The following is a 13,914-nucleotide window of genomic DNA, read 5'->3' as shown; positions in this document are numbered from 1 at the left end:
GAAGATCAGCTTGTTTTTAAGTACTAATTTTATATTTTCTATTGAAAAACAGGGAGGAGTACAGGGAATAAACTTGCAGTGATCCAAGGGGCAAATAAAAAGTTCTGCAAATGCCTCCTTAAAGCTACAGTCATCTCAGTTCCCATGCAAAGGAGCATCCGCACTCAGCAGCTACAGGTATACAAACATCTCCATCCATCACTTCACAGCACACAGCAGAGCCAGACCAAAAAAACCTGCCAGAGCCACCGAGACGCTCATTCACATCTAGCTTTATTTTATCCCGTCAGAAAAGTTCAAGAATTACACCAAAAATACTTCAGTCTCTGCTACCTACTGACAAAAAATACACCACAAAATTATAAACTGTTCAGTGGTTTGCTGGAGTTTTGATTTCTGGTGGAGGGAGCGGTTTGTACATTTTGAGTGAAAAATGAATTTACAGGTGGAAGAGGAAGGAAGGATAGGAAGTCAGACAATGGCATTTGGCACTACATTTTTAGCTACACTATACAGTTATTTACCATGATGCCTGTTAGGACTGAGGAGTTCTGCCCTCATTTACACTCTCTAGTGTCTATGTATGCAAAATGGAGGACAAAACTGCCCAATGTAGGGGAGGAAGGGGTCGGTTCCTAATTTCCATCCCAGTCTAGTGACAAAGCTGAACAAGCAGCCTTAGTAAAACGTGGCCTTGCCCTCCACATGCATCTGCTCCTGCTGCTCAGTCACTCACACTGCCTGCCAGACCAAGGAACAGAACCAGCTTGCAGCAATGGGCCAAGCAGCAGCTCCGGGAAAGAGAATCCCTTTTTGACCGAGCACTATAGCTCCCACCAGTCTGCACTAGTTACACATGCCGTCTATGGAGAGTGGATGTTTTATGGTGTCCAGGACTGGACTAAGCTTGCAGTCTGGTTTGTGTTTGCAGGCAAAGATTCAATGAGACCTTGTACTCTAAAAACTTTGCTATAGCCTCCCTCTCCATCTACTTTGAATGACATTAAACACTAAAGTATCTGAAGCTGAAGGAGGGGAGGAGGAGCATCCTCATTTGATAGGTGAGGAGAAAATTAGGAGCTGAGAAGTTAGAGGCTTAATACAGTTGACATGCTACCACCACATTTGAGAGGCACCTCGTTTCATCAAGAGATTTCTTTGTCTCGTGGTGACCCTCAGTATGCAGGTCCCAAAGAATGAAGACATGTAACATGCCAAAGGTCTTACAGGAAAGCCGTGCCAGAAGCAGAAGTAAAGCCCTGATCTCCTGTCTTCCAACCCCATGCTGGGAAGTGTATTCACAATTTCACTATGGTGGCGTCCTTCTGCTCCCACCCTGTGCCATATCCAAATACTAAGCAGGACTTGATCGGCAGAACTCACCCAAGATCAGCAGCACAGTGATGGCTCGTTACGAATGCCTAGATTGTTCTGGATTTACTTAGGCCTCTAGGCATGGGGTGGGGGGTGGGTGGGTGTGGGTGGGTGGGTGTGTATGTGTGCGTGTGTGCGCGCGCGCGCATGTGCGCGTGTTTGAGGGAGGAGGGGAGGCATGTATTTCTCCATCAGCAAATGAACACTGATACTGGATTCAATTTGCAGCAAAATGCTCCTCTCCCCACCCCATTTTGGCAAGCTAAACAACACTTCAATGTGGTTTGTAAGAGGTTCTACCTACCCCCTCTCTCAACTATTCTTTCATTGCATGTTACACCTATGTCACAACTTTCCAGCAATGATACAACTTTGTGGGATTCTCTTTGCTGCTTTTATCCTCTCTGGCTGTTTATCTAATTTGCTTTTTTTGTTTTTTAATTTCTTTTTCTAACAAATAGTTAAGCAATGATTTAAAAATATTTTTACATCGTAAGGTACAATCAACATCAAACATGCCTTTGTACAAGAGCTGGACTCAGTTACAAATCAACGAGAACAATGCACAAAAAGAAATATCCATTAAGATGACTCCTGAACTTGGATTTTATTTATTCTTGTCATGCTGTTAGCACAGCGCCCTCTCTCAACTAGAGCAATGCAGTATAGACATGGTGTTGTTTCCCCACCCTCCCGCTTTCCCATCACCACTCGTTAACTTTAATGACCTTCTGTCTTGGCAGCCTTGGCTTCGTGGTTTACCGATCCTGAAGAAAGCCAGGGAGATACAGACCGGGAGCTGGTTTGCTTAGCCATGCTGTAGTGGCTGATGACAGTGTAGAATCTGCCCCGGGAGTTTGAATCCTGTGCTGAGTAGTATGCATCCAGGGAGGCCGGGATGCACCGCTTATGCTAGAAAGAGGGAGAGAGCAAGAAAAGTAAATAGAGGTCCCCTCAGGCCCAGGTCATTCTGAAAATCTCAATGTCAGTAGTTTGCAAGGATGAAGTTTGACTCAGGTCTGCTGCAGTAAGCCTGTCTGTGCAAACCCTACCGCTTTTCATCCGCTATGGGAATGCACAAGCTTCTCTGATAAGACTGGGTCAGCTGCCTTCCAAATCTGTTGCTATTGGCAACCCTGATTGCAGGCTGATTCGTTCATGGATTGGAAAGGGGGATTGTAAAATGAAGGTCTGCCTAGTTCAGTACATTACTGGCATGCAGAGATTAAGGCCCCTTGCTGGAGTCCTAGCAGGGCATAATGGGCTGCTCCTATTACGTGCTGGATTGCAAGCTCTGTGGAGTGAAGTCCAGAATTAATCCTCAGACAGGTAGAGGACAGGCAGAGGCAGAGTAAGCTTCTTACATGCTGCTCTGTTACAGTGTGTTATCTCTGACCTGTAGGATGACCACCTTGAGAGGTGATGGTAGGAAGTGTAGCTCAACTGGCTAGTGCTTTTCAGAGCTTCTTGTCTGTGCAGACACTGGCAATGAGTCTCCTCTCTGCCAGTCTGGACACTTGTATGCTAAGAACTGCACAGATAAAACAATTCATTTTGCAATAGCTATAAAAGAGCAATCAAATAGTAACAAACGTTGGACCAGAGTCAAAGTAGCACCAAGGCCACAAAGGGCCTCAGGAGCGATTACGATTAAACTGTGAGATAACTTAACTCCCAATTCAATGTGACTAGCCAAAATCTGAGTCCAAAATCTTTAATCTTTTCAGAAGTTCAGGTTTAGATCTGATTCTGAAATTCATGATTCAGTCCCAACTCCACTTTTATATAACCTAAGAGAATAATACACAATGACTAATACACCAACACGCTTGCTTACTCTATTTTTCAGCTCACAGACTACCCCCATGTAGTCAAGACTCCTGTGAGTTTAGGAGTTTATTCTCAGCAGTCAGTAAACTATTTTGCAAGCTTTTTTCTTTTAAATGTCAATAGACCAGGCAAAACATTCTTTGTGGATATTTGATATAAACTCACCAGATAGAAAGGTTTAAGCAATTAAGTTACATGGTTTTCTTCCTAATGGAGGCTGAAAAGCACCTCAAAAAGTGTACTATGTGGGTAAATTTGGATTTCTTTCACAATGGATGCATGTGCCAGCACTCAGGGAGTTTGCTTTGCATTAAAACGTATGCCAGTAAACCTCAGTCACTTGAATGTGTGGGAAGCAAAAGCAGGATTCCAGCTGCAATAAATCCATTCACAAATGTGAGGGATTGATCCTGAACATCTGTCTGCAGCGTTCACCAAATGCTAATCCCAACAATTACAATGTAACAGTAGCTGACAGAGGCAGATGCAATTCCACATTTCCCATAACACTTTTCCCATTTCAACACATTCTTGCCAAATCTTCTGTTTGGCCTGGTCAAAAAAGCAGACTAGACTGTAACCATGTAGTCAATTAGAGTCTATCATTATCTCAGGCAATTCATCCTTCTGAAGTTTCTTACCTTATAAACAAATCCATCTGGGCAACTGTGGTCGTAAGTAAAAGCTTTGTATACCACAAGAAACACTATGCAGGCAAGGAATGCAAGAGCCAGACTTATGAGAATAGTGACCTACAAAAGAGGGATAACATTACTCTACATATGTTAAAATGGCATATGAGCAACCTCATAATTAAATGACTTACAGTAACATCCATCCTAACAGACTGCAGTCTTCACTCTACTGTGCAGTACTTAACTAAGCATGGTAATTGAATGAATGCTACATTCAATAGCCCTGAATTCTGACAATGTTTCCTCCTCTGCCCCCCTTAGACTTTCAGTAGTGCATATTCTTGTGTTTTACGCCTTGCAAATTTGTGTTTTGCTAAGGCATTTGGTGTTCTCAGAGGCTTTGTGTTCCCATGCTCTCAGCTGTTCAACAGAAAGCATCGTCTGCTAGCCCAGCAGGATCAACCAGCAGCCACCCAGAGTCAACATGCATGGTCCAAACTGTGCAGATAAGGCTGCCTTATAGCCTTGATGAGTTCCTGGTTTTCTGACAGCAGAGGTAGGTGAGCAAGTACGAAGAATAAAGCCTTTGTAACACATGTCCCTTTGTGCTTTCTGGGTGATGCTAAAGTTTAAATCCTGCCTCAAGTCGCTTGCAAAAGGGAGGGCGGGAGAGAGGGAATCCTTCTCTATTTATCAAAGCTGTAAAAGGAGACTACCACAACTATTGACAAAGGCCAGCAAGCACATCCCGCAGTAGTTCCAAGAGCAGGCAGGCTGCAGGCATGGCCGTTGTCTCTGCAAGCCTCCCAGATCCCATTGCTGGAGACACCCGACACAATAAGATTTTAGGGCCCCAATATTCCTCCTCTCCCCATTCCCGAGCTGCTGTTCCCATTGCTGAACTGTTTTGTTTCTTTACTGCAGCTCCCTTCTCTAAAAGCCATCCGGGTATCCATTAAACGAACTTGTTGGCCTCATTGAAATGTTTGGACTAAGTCCCTGATCCCTGATTTTGAGCTGAGCTCGCAAAGGAATGAGCAAGAGTCCCAAATGCACTGTTGTTCACCTAGGGAGAGGTTCAAGTTCGTAATCACTCTATCAGAGAAGTTCCACTAGGGTGCATGTTTTAGTTCAAACATCTGGGTCAGCATCAGCTCCACCTCCCTCCTCCCCTTCCCCAAATCTGTCTTGGTCCCAACTGGTATTCAGCAAATGCAGGGCAGAACGCTCTGTACTTGTATTGCCTAAATTACAACAACCCATTCTGTCAAGGCTGCTGTCTCACACTGATCCGGATCGGCATAAAAAATAGTGGAATCCCCTCCAGTGCTACCATGCAAACTGGAGTTCATAATCAAATGAACTCACTTACTGAAATAACGAGGCAAGAACAGCAACAGAGGAAACATTTAAAATTGTTGCATGGGCAACAGCATGGGCAGATAGCAGCAGCAGTTCCCCAGCTGCCTTTGGCTTGCTGGGACTGGGCATCAGCAGCATCCATTTTGCAGGGTGTTTGCCTGCATTGGGAAGAGACTGCAATGTTCTTGTGCTCTGTGAGCCAGTGTGGGAGCTTAAATTAATGAAATTCCTATAGCAAAAGGACGAGGTCAGGTGTGAGTTTACTCTAGGGATAGCGATTAATGAGGGATTTTACTTGCCCCCATCTCCATCTGTTTGCTCCTGAGTTCCACTTTCCCACCAGGGCACCAGGAGCCCACTCCTGGGCTGCAAGTTCTCCCCAACCACTGGTCACACTGAGACCCCTCAGCCGAGAACCTTAGTGGTAGGCAGGTAGTGCACACTTGCCCTCAGCTAACAGCCCGTGCTTGCAAACATGTTGCATGCAGCCACACCATGCAACCCAGGGATGTGCTCACCCTCATGAACGATCCTCCAGACAAAAAAACCCACCCCTAGTCTCAGGGCTGCATCTACTTGTATTAAAGGCAGTCATTATTGCTTACTGCCCTAGCAAGGAAAAAATACAAATTTTTTAGCTCTATCTAGTTATCCAGCTATTTGTTCAGCCACCCTTTTGTTGTTACAGTTATGTTGTAATCATCTTTATTTTCTTGTACGGGTGTCTAAGGAAATTCAACAGCAGGTAAAGGTAACAGCAGGTCCTTCACCAAAATATGTAGGAGATTGGTCATGGCAGAAATTCGGGAAATACAGAGGTAATTCCTCCAGTATATCAGACAGCGAACAGCAGCTTATGAAAGGCAAGTTGGGCATATCTCAGAATTCATCAATATAATATTATTAATAATATTAATATAACAATAATATTATGTAATATTAGTAGTGTATCAGTAAAGATATAATAAATGCTTAATGTTGATTACCATTGAATTTTTCTCTGATTCTCTGCTTTGGTCATTGTAGCAGCTGTAGTTCTCAGAACCTATATGACATGGAATCCCTGCACAGACTCAGAGGCCGCTGTAATTGCTTGCAATGCAAGAAGAGACTTCTCACTCTCATCAATCCTGTAGAAAGATGTGCTGCCTGGTGAGATGTATTCCTAAGCACATAGAGCGTTGGGACTATTACTGACAGAAGCTAAAGTAGTCCTGGCAATGCCACCTGCAATGCTGAAACACCCAGAGCTACAGTTTTGGTGGCTGTTTTAGGAAGAGGAAACGAAAGAGTGAAGTTAACTCTATATCCACTGGTAAATCTGACCCAATGCATCCGTTTCAAAATTCAGGAAATAGAGAGGTATGGAGATTATGTCTGGCAGGAGAGATTCATAAGTTCATTGTTAAGTCAGAATGTTTTAGAATAACCTGTAAAAAGATAAGAAGATTGGGGCTAATGGGCTTTCCCAGAGATGAATAGTTCACTGAAGCCCCGACCCTCGTTTTAGCATAATTATTGACATTAACCTCCTCTGCAGAGCCTGCTGCAAAGGGGGCCAATTAAGCAAAAGGTAGCTTCAGACAGAAAAGCACGTACTGCTGGATTTCATCAAAGGACATGTGTAAGAGAATCCTAGTGCACTTAAAAGCTAGATGGCAGACAGGCGGTACAGTTGTATGATTTCACTAGTCTGACCAAGAAAATAGGTGCTCCACTTCTCTAGCAATGTAGATTTGCATGCAAATTTGAATGGAAATATTTCAGGTTCCCAACCCGAGGAAGCAATCTCCCCTTCTATACTGCTGAAAAGGAAGATGCCTCAGTTGGAAAGAGAATTTGCCATGGTTTCTGCCCCCAAAAGAAGTTAGATTACACCTGAAAAAATGCAAAAACGTCACTTACTTAAAAAAAAAAAAAAAAAAGATAGTCAAAAGGAGCGACCTCCTGGATGAAGTATGCCAGTACTGTCTACTTTTCCAATAGAAGACCAGGGAAGAAGACCACTTTCAAGTATGATCCATCACAACTCAGCTCTGACAAGCCAACATGGAAAAGTATTTTCCCTTGTAGAATAAATGGCCATCAACTCTTCCTCAATTAAAATAAGAGTGTGCTAGGCCTGGCACCTCCTCTGATAACAATCTCAGTAGTGTCACAAAGATGACAATGCCACAAGTCCCCTTCAGAGTTAGTTTGAAGGCACTAAAGCAAGACGAGTATGTTGCTCTACTGAAACCAATGTTCAGAGAGCAATCCTGGCCAGAAATTCAGAAAACAAGAACCACTCAGCTTTCTGGTATGGCTGTTCTGCCTTTATTACAATGTACGGTGAATGAAGAAATCTCACTTGGATTAACCTGAAGGAACAAACCAGGCCTTAGGGAAAAGGGAGAAACAAATGGCACTGAAATTACACTGAATACTATCCGGGAATGCATAGAATGACACTCAGACAGAAAGCGCCTCTTGTTTCTGTAAACCAAGAAGCTGCTTGTCCCCTAGCCATTTTTAGTAAATACAACCTTCCTCACCAGGGCTGGCTAAAGCCACCCACATGCAGGCACACACACCCGCTGCACACATTACTCCTGCTTCCCTAGCATCTATTTTTTTCTTTTCTCCCTTCTGCATCAGTTTCCTCCACCCCAGAGGGCTCCCTCAGGGCCGACTGTGCCTAGAGAAGAGAACATGAAAGGATAATAGCCCCTGGACTGAGGGATAGATATCTCTCTCACCCTGAATGATTTCCTTGTCTGCCTTCCGTAAGATGGCCACCAAAGTCGCCTTCAACTCTTCTCACTCTGAGCTAGCTGAAGTGGTCAAGTTCTCCCTTTATCCTTTAAGAAAGAAAGAACTGAGCTGTTTGGGGCTAGAATGAATTTCCCTTGTATTGTTAAATCCCATGTACATGCACCACCTATGGAAACGACCATTAGTAAAGGGGCAGGACTGGTTCCTTTTCTCGTCTGCCCACCAAGTCCCTAAAGATAATAAATTCCCCTCTGCTCTGCTGCTCTGCTCCGGTGCTCTGCTCCAGCAAAAGTGCTGACACCCATTTCATTACCTCCCAGGAGCAGGTCCCTCTCCTGAGCCTTCTCCTCCCTCCTGGGTGTAATTGAGCCCATTCTCACCTCCCTCCTGCCGTTTCATGCACTTGCACTATTACAGCGTGACACAATATTACACATGATGATACATAGTGTGAAATTGCTCTAGGATGAAATGTCATGTAAGATGTTAAAAACCCAGAGGAAAGGGAAGAAAAATCCACCCCCGGCTATTTTGCCAAGCCAGAGCTAAGATCCACCTGTCTAGCTATTCTAGAGAATACAAAGCTTCATTAACATTCAAACACCAAAGAATCACAGAGCTGCAATACCTAATAAACCTCCACTTTTTTTTATGAATAACATGAACCTTGGCAGTCTCTAAGCAATATAAACATTCACAGAGGGGAAATAAAATTTACTGAGCAGATAAAATCTAGGAGTGCTGCAGGCATGAATCTGTCATGTGTGACTGCTCTACTGGGTAAATGAAGGGGTTTTTTTTGCCCTCCCCATCCCCAAGGCCGTATATAGTGCCCAGAGTTTCACATAAAAGGGGGCGTCTGCCGGAATGAAGAAAAGAGAATATTGCTACCATACTAAAAATTCCCCTACTACCACAAAACACGGAAAAAGGTTTGATCTAAGGTTCTTTACATCAATGAAAGATTATGTCAGCTTCCCATCAACAACAGCACACCTGGCTTGGTTCCTCCCCACCTTTCCCATAGATGAAGTGCATGCTGCATTTTCCCAATAGCAAGGATAAAAACAGACATATCCTCATAAAGCAACAGGACATAAGATACCCTTAGGTTTTCCTCCAGCGAGATGATATCTAATTGCAATTGTGTTCCTGTTAACCTGACTTTCATGTAGTATCTGTCCAAACAGCCTTCTAACTGTGTTTGAGTCAAATGGCTGCCCGTGATTTTTTTTTTTTCTCTGTCAAAAATTGCCTTTGTCCCTCTCTAGGTACAGTGAGAAATCTTATTTAAAAGCAAACAACAGAACAACGCCACATCCAAACAGCAGGGCGCTCCTTTAACAGCCACTTCCATTTCAACGTTTCACATTTTTATTCCTTATGTTTTCCCTGGCAAGATTTTTCTGTGTCTTGACCTTAGTTTTCAGAGAGGACGTGCACCCTCTACTCCCCATGGAAGTCAGCAGGACCTGGGAGTGCCTGGTCCCTCTGAAAATTGAGCCTTATGGGCTTTGACTTGCACATGGGGATCTGACAACAGTACTGACAACCTGCTGAGCTATTGAGTCTGCAATGAATGCTGACACACACTGGCCTTTGGGCTGGTACGGACTGTCACACAAATCAATGAGGTAGTTGAGTGCCTAAGAGCCCTGGGTAATCTCAACTCTCTGGAAATACCTGGAAAAAAAGGAAGATGAGAAAAGCAGATCCTGAACTGAGTTTGGTAGGAATACTACTGCACAGAGCAGATACTCATAAGGAACATTTTTCAAGCAGTGTAGGTGGGGGAAGAGTCTGTCAGCAGATGGCATTTCCCTCAAATTTATGCACTGTTTGAACTGAGTTGACAAATATTTTTTTTCCCCAGTGGGAACTGGATGCAGACTGCTCTCCATTAGCATTCTGCATCCAGCCCATGTTGGTGAGTTGTGGGGGTGTGGTTTTTTTCAACTTAAGCCACATATTACTTGCATTACCAGCGGGAGGAACATAACTTATAATCATGGCTCTGGTGTCAGGGCTTGTCATTCCACTTTTATGTTTTGTTCACCGGCTCTGCTGATGGTGGAGCATACTGTGAGGACTCAGCATAAAAATGGTAAAAAAAAAATCAGATAGGAAAAATAACATGGGCACTCAAATGCAAGCTAACTCGCAGCAGAACACAGAAGATGATGTCTGACAAAACTGTGAAACAACACCTTTTAAAGAAGCAAGGGATTTTTTCCTAACCGCAAACACAATTAAACTATGAAATTAAACACAATTAATCTAGCAAATTTACACTATACAATACTGTTAGCAGAAGGAGCTCAGTAAGATTCTAAAAGCAGTAGACACTCATATGAAGAGCCTCTACATGGCTTAAACTAGGATTCAATAAAATAAAAGGGGCAACCCTTGCCTTCCTCCAGTGAGTTCTCCTATTTGAAGGCATAGACCAGTCATTTAGACCCAGATCCACAAAGGCAAGCAGGTGTCTGGGTGCCCTTTAGGACACTGAAATCAGTGGTAATTAGGCACCTCCCGTACGCCCGGGTGGCTTTACAGGGGTATGAAATGTCCGTTCTGGGCTTTGGCGCATACTCCTCTGACACATTTGGCGCTGGGTCAGTAAAATGGGTTTCCAGCTGAGATGGCCAGTTAGTCTGACATGGCACCATAATCCTAGCACTCCAATGCTAAAACTCAGTGCCATCACTGCTCAAAATCAGGCAGTAGCCTTATTATCTGCTCTCTAAAATTCGCTTGGAAGATTGCTGCCCTGTCTTTGGGGGAACAGCTGCAGTCTGTCCAGCTGGGGGGCTCAGCCAGAACCGCTTGCTATTTGTGGACCAGGCACAGGCCCCAGGTTCCCATGAGTCTAAAACCACCCATTTGCTGCCTAAGTAAGTGGGGCAATTCTCATAACACAGGTAACGTGATCTCCATCAATCCATCTGAAGAAAATAGTGCAGAAAATCCTTCCTACATTCATACAACTCTTCTTGTGCAGGGATTTCTTATATATCTATCAAGCAAGCTCTTTTTCTAACCCTGGCGAACAAGTGTTTGACTCTGGACACCTTTTCCACTGCTCAGAGCACTCAATATATATGCTCATACATGCTCAAGATATGAGTACAGCCAGGAAGGTGTTGCAGTCAGGGAAAACACTGCTGTCTACAGAAGAATTAGCCCCCAACAAGCAGCACCTAGAGAAGACTTAACGTGCTCAGAGCATACAGAGTTGTGCGCTACCATGAAGGAGATCAGAGTTTGATTCCTGGGTAAAGATCATTTACCATGGAAAAGTCCCCAGAAAATTCTGCACAGTTTTCCTAATCTTAGCAGCTGTGGTGGGAATAAGGGATCTCAGAAGCCAGATGCCTCTGCCCATTCCTGCACTATATTCTGATGCTCTCTCTGCATTCCAGTTTGTCAGGAGACAAAGCTACCACAGATGTAAGGTTTGGTTTTCCAAGATACATTCAACATTGCTAGGTACTGGGAAATTTTGTGACCTTTTATAGAGTATTCAGCCATAAGAAATTCTGTTGTTTTTTATTTTCCCTTCATAGAAGAAGAAAGACTCTGAATGAGGGAAAATTCAGTATTAAACAAAAGTCACAGAATTTCCATTAAGATTATTTTCACAGGAGGGTATGACACCAATGAATGACAGGCTTTTTCCATAGTTTAGGCTAATATCATTCCACTTGGAAACCTATCAATCCATTGACAATGCTGTTAACTTGCATACAAGAAGAAAAAACACAAAATCATTAATCAATTTGCTACACGGCCAGTCCCAGAGGTCCTGCTGCTCAGTAGAAAGGTTTCAGCTGTAAGGGCAGCAGCTCACTACAAGTTCAAGAGGATTCCATTCATCCCATAACTTCTTCAAGCTGACAATTAGATGTTAAAATTGACAATATCAAATCTGGACATGACAGCTACAGCTAAACTGAAAGACTCAGGAGCACTTCCCAGATCCTCCTGTATATCCTGGCTGCCTCCCACCCATATGTCAGGATGAAATCCAAGTGTGAACCACCCCACCATCTGAATTAGTGTTGCATATGCATCGGGGTTGCTAATGTAAGAAAACTTAGGCATGTAGGCAGAGAGGGAGCCATAGGTTGGCAGGTCACTGGGACTGATTGGGGGAAAAGGACTCAGAAATATACTCTTGAGCATAGCTGCCCCACTGCTCAGACTCACCCAAAGAAAGTGCGTGCTGCACTGCCCTCTTATATAGCCTGATCTGCTCTGCTGGTAAAAACTGATCTGGCTGTACTTCCTAGAAAACGGCATTTCACTCCTGATTTAGAGTCGTCTTTCTGTAATAAGTAGCCGGTTTGGCTTATTTTTGAAAACAATTTAACCTGTTTAATTTTGTAAGGGAGGATCAGGCTAGCTGAAAAATAGTGGCATACTCGAGTTTTCGTATTAGCTTCAGGAAGATGTAGGATTTGTCTTTCATCATTACAGCGCAGCTATATTCAGATGGTTTCCAGATTCTTAAGCAGCCTATAAGAGAAGCTTTGTAAGAGGGGAATGTCCTCAGTCACGAACCTAAGTCTTCAGAGCTATGGAAAATACTCCTCTGTGCTACATGGCTTATTACACGAGGCTTAAGGATTTTTTTGCTCTTATCTTCAAATTCATAACTATAAAACAATTTGGCCCCAATTCTCTTCTTGGCTTCTAAGAGCACTTAATAGCGTCCATGAGGAGGGTATAGTCTTGGAGTGGGGAAACGTCTCACCTGCTCCACTATTTCATGGGATCCCTTCAGCTCACATAGCTCAGGAATCAAAGTCCAAAGGACTTGCAGGGTAGAGACATGAAAAATAGAGGGTTGTTCTCTCCCAGTCCCCTAAAGTCCCAAAGGTACCCATGTGAAGCAGCATGAGATATCTTTGAGCCAGTTTATTGTGTCAGCCATGTCCCCTTTGGCTCTTATCCTTCTGTGAATATGCCGCTCCACCGCTTCCCCACATTCACAAATCTAAAAAGAAGTACCTATCTGCTGAAATGACTAGGTACCCACCAGCAATTCCTCTGCTCTGTGCCTTGTAACACTGTGAGTGTAGTGCTGTGAGTGCAGCAGGAGCGTGGAACAAGAACACCACGTTTCTAAGCAATTTGTCAAATAATTAAATTATGTGCACAATAACTAGCTGGCTCAATTATATTAGCCAGTCTCCATCATGTAATATAATTTCTAGTGGCTGCTTAGGCACTAATAGCCTCAGATCTTTTTAACTGTGCCTGGTGCCAGCTGCGGTCTGCATGACGTCTTTCTGTGCCAAGTCAAAACCCTGGAATGGAAAATTCATGGCTCAGTTTACAAACCTCCATTCCTTATGGAAGTTCGAAAATGCTACTTCCAATGAGAGTGCTTTGACTGTTGAACATTAGAGAATTTCCACTTAGATAAATAAAAAGCTCTGTTTGTTTTGCTTTGTTTTCTCTTCTTTTCTGGCATTTAGTGCTGTAAGAAATCTTTTCTCTAGTACCTTCATAAAAGTTCACTGGAGGACAGACCAAACAGCCGTTTTTGGCCTGCTAACAACAAACGTTTTCAAATATGTGCCATGTTACATGTGACATGCAGAAGCTGATTATTTAAACTATGTCATCTGTGCAGAAGACTGGATGACTTGCTTCCTCAGGAGCAAGCTGCACAAGCACAAACAAACTCCACTTTTGAGCTCTGACTGTTAAAGTATAAACCCCTTCTTATAGCAAGGTCCAGGACAGTCCCTTATGCTCAGCGTAAGCTGGTGTATTGAGATGCTATAGTATCGCTTCTAGAAACACCAAACAAATACACTGCTTTTTTTGGCAGAGCATATAGGTGATTAAAAGGATTTTTTCCTCTCCTCCTACAAGGATTTTTTTTTTCGTTTTTCAACCACCACAAGTCCTCCCTCCTCATTTCTGTGACTCTATTGCCTTAAAAAGA

At 43.4% G+C, this 13,914-nt stretch overlaps 1 protein-coding gene across 2 annotated transcripts in view; it reads right to left on the bottom strand.

Annotated features, from left to right (window-relative positions):
* Positions 1–256: 256 nt before the first annotated feature.
* NSG2 (neuronal vesicle trafficking associated 2) overlaps positions 257–13,914 on the bottom strand; it is a 39,203-nt gene continuing 25,545 nt past the window's right edge. For both annotated transcript variants that reach the window (XM_068959790.1, XM_068959791.1), the window contains exons 4-5: positions 3,846–3,956; positions 257–2,286 (exon numbers count right to left, since the gene is read on the bottom strand). In XM_068959790.1, coding sequence (XP_068815891.1) covers positions 2,095–2,286; positions 3,846–3,956 — 303 coding nt within the window. In that variant the 3' untranslated portion in view covers positions 257–2,094. The remainder of the gene's footprint in view (positions 2,287–3,845; positions 3,957–13,914) is intronic.

This window comes from Struthio camelus, chromosome 13 (assembly GCF_040807025.1).
Source record: "Struthio camelus isolate bStrCam1 chromosome 13, bStrCam1.hap1, whole genome shotgun sequence".
In the NCBI taxonomy this organism is placed as follows: domain Eukaryota; kingdom Metazoa; phylum Chordata; class Aves; order Struthioniformes; family Struthionidae; genus Struthio; species Struthio camelus.
The sequence above is the reverse complement of the archived record's forward strand: the minus strand, read 5'-3'. Positions and strand labels throughout refer to the sequence as shown.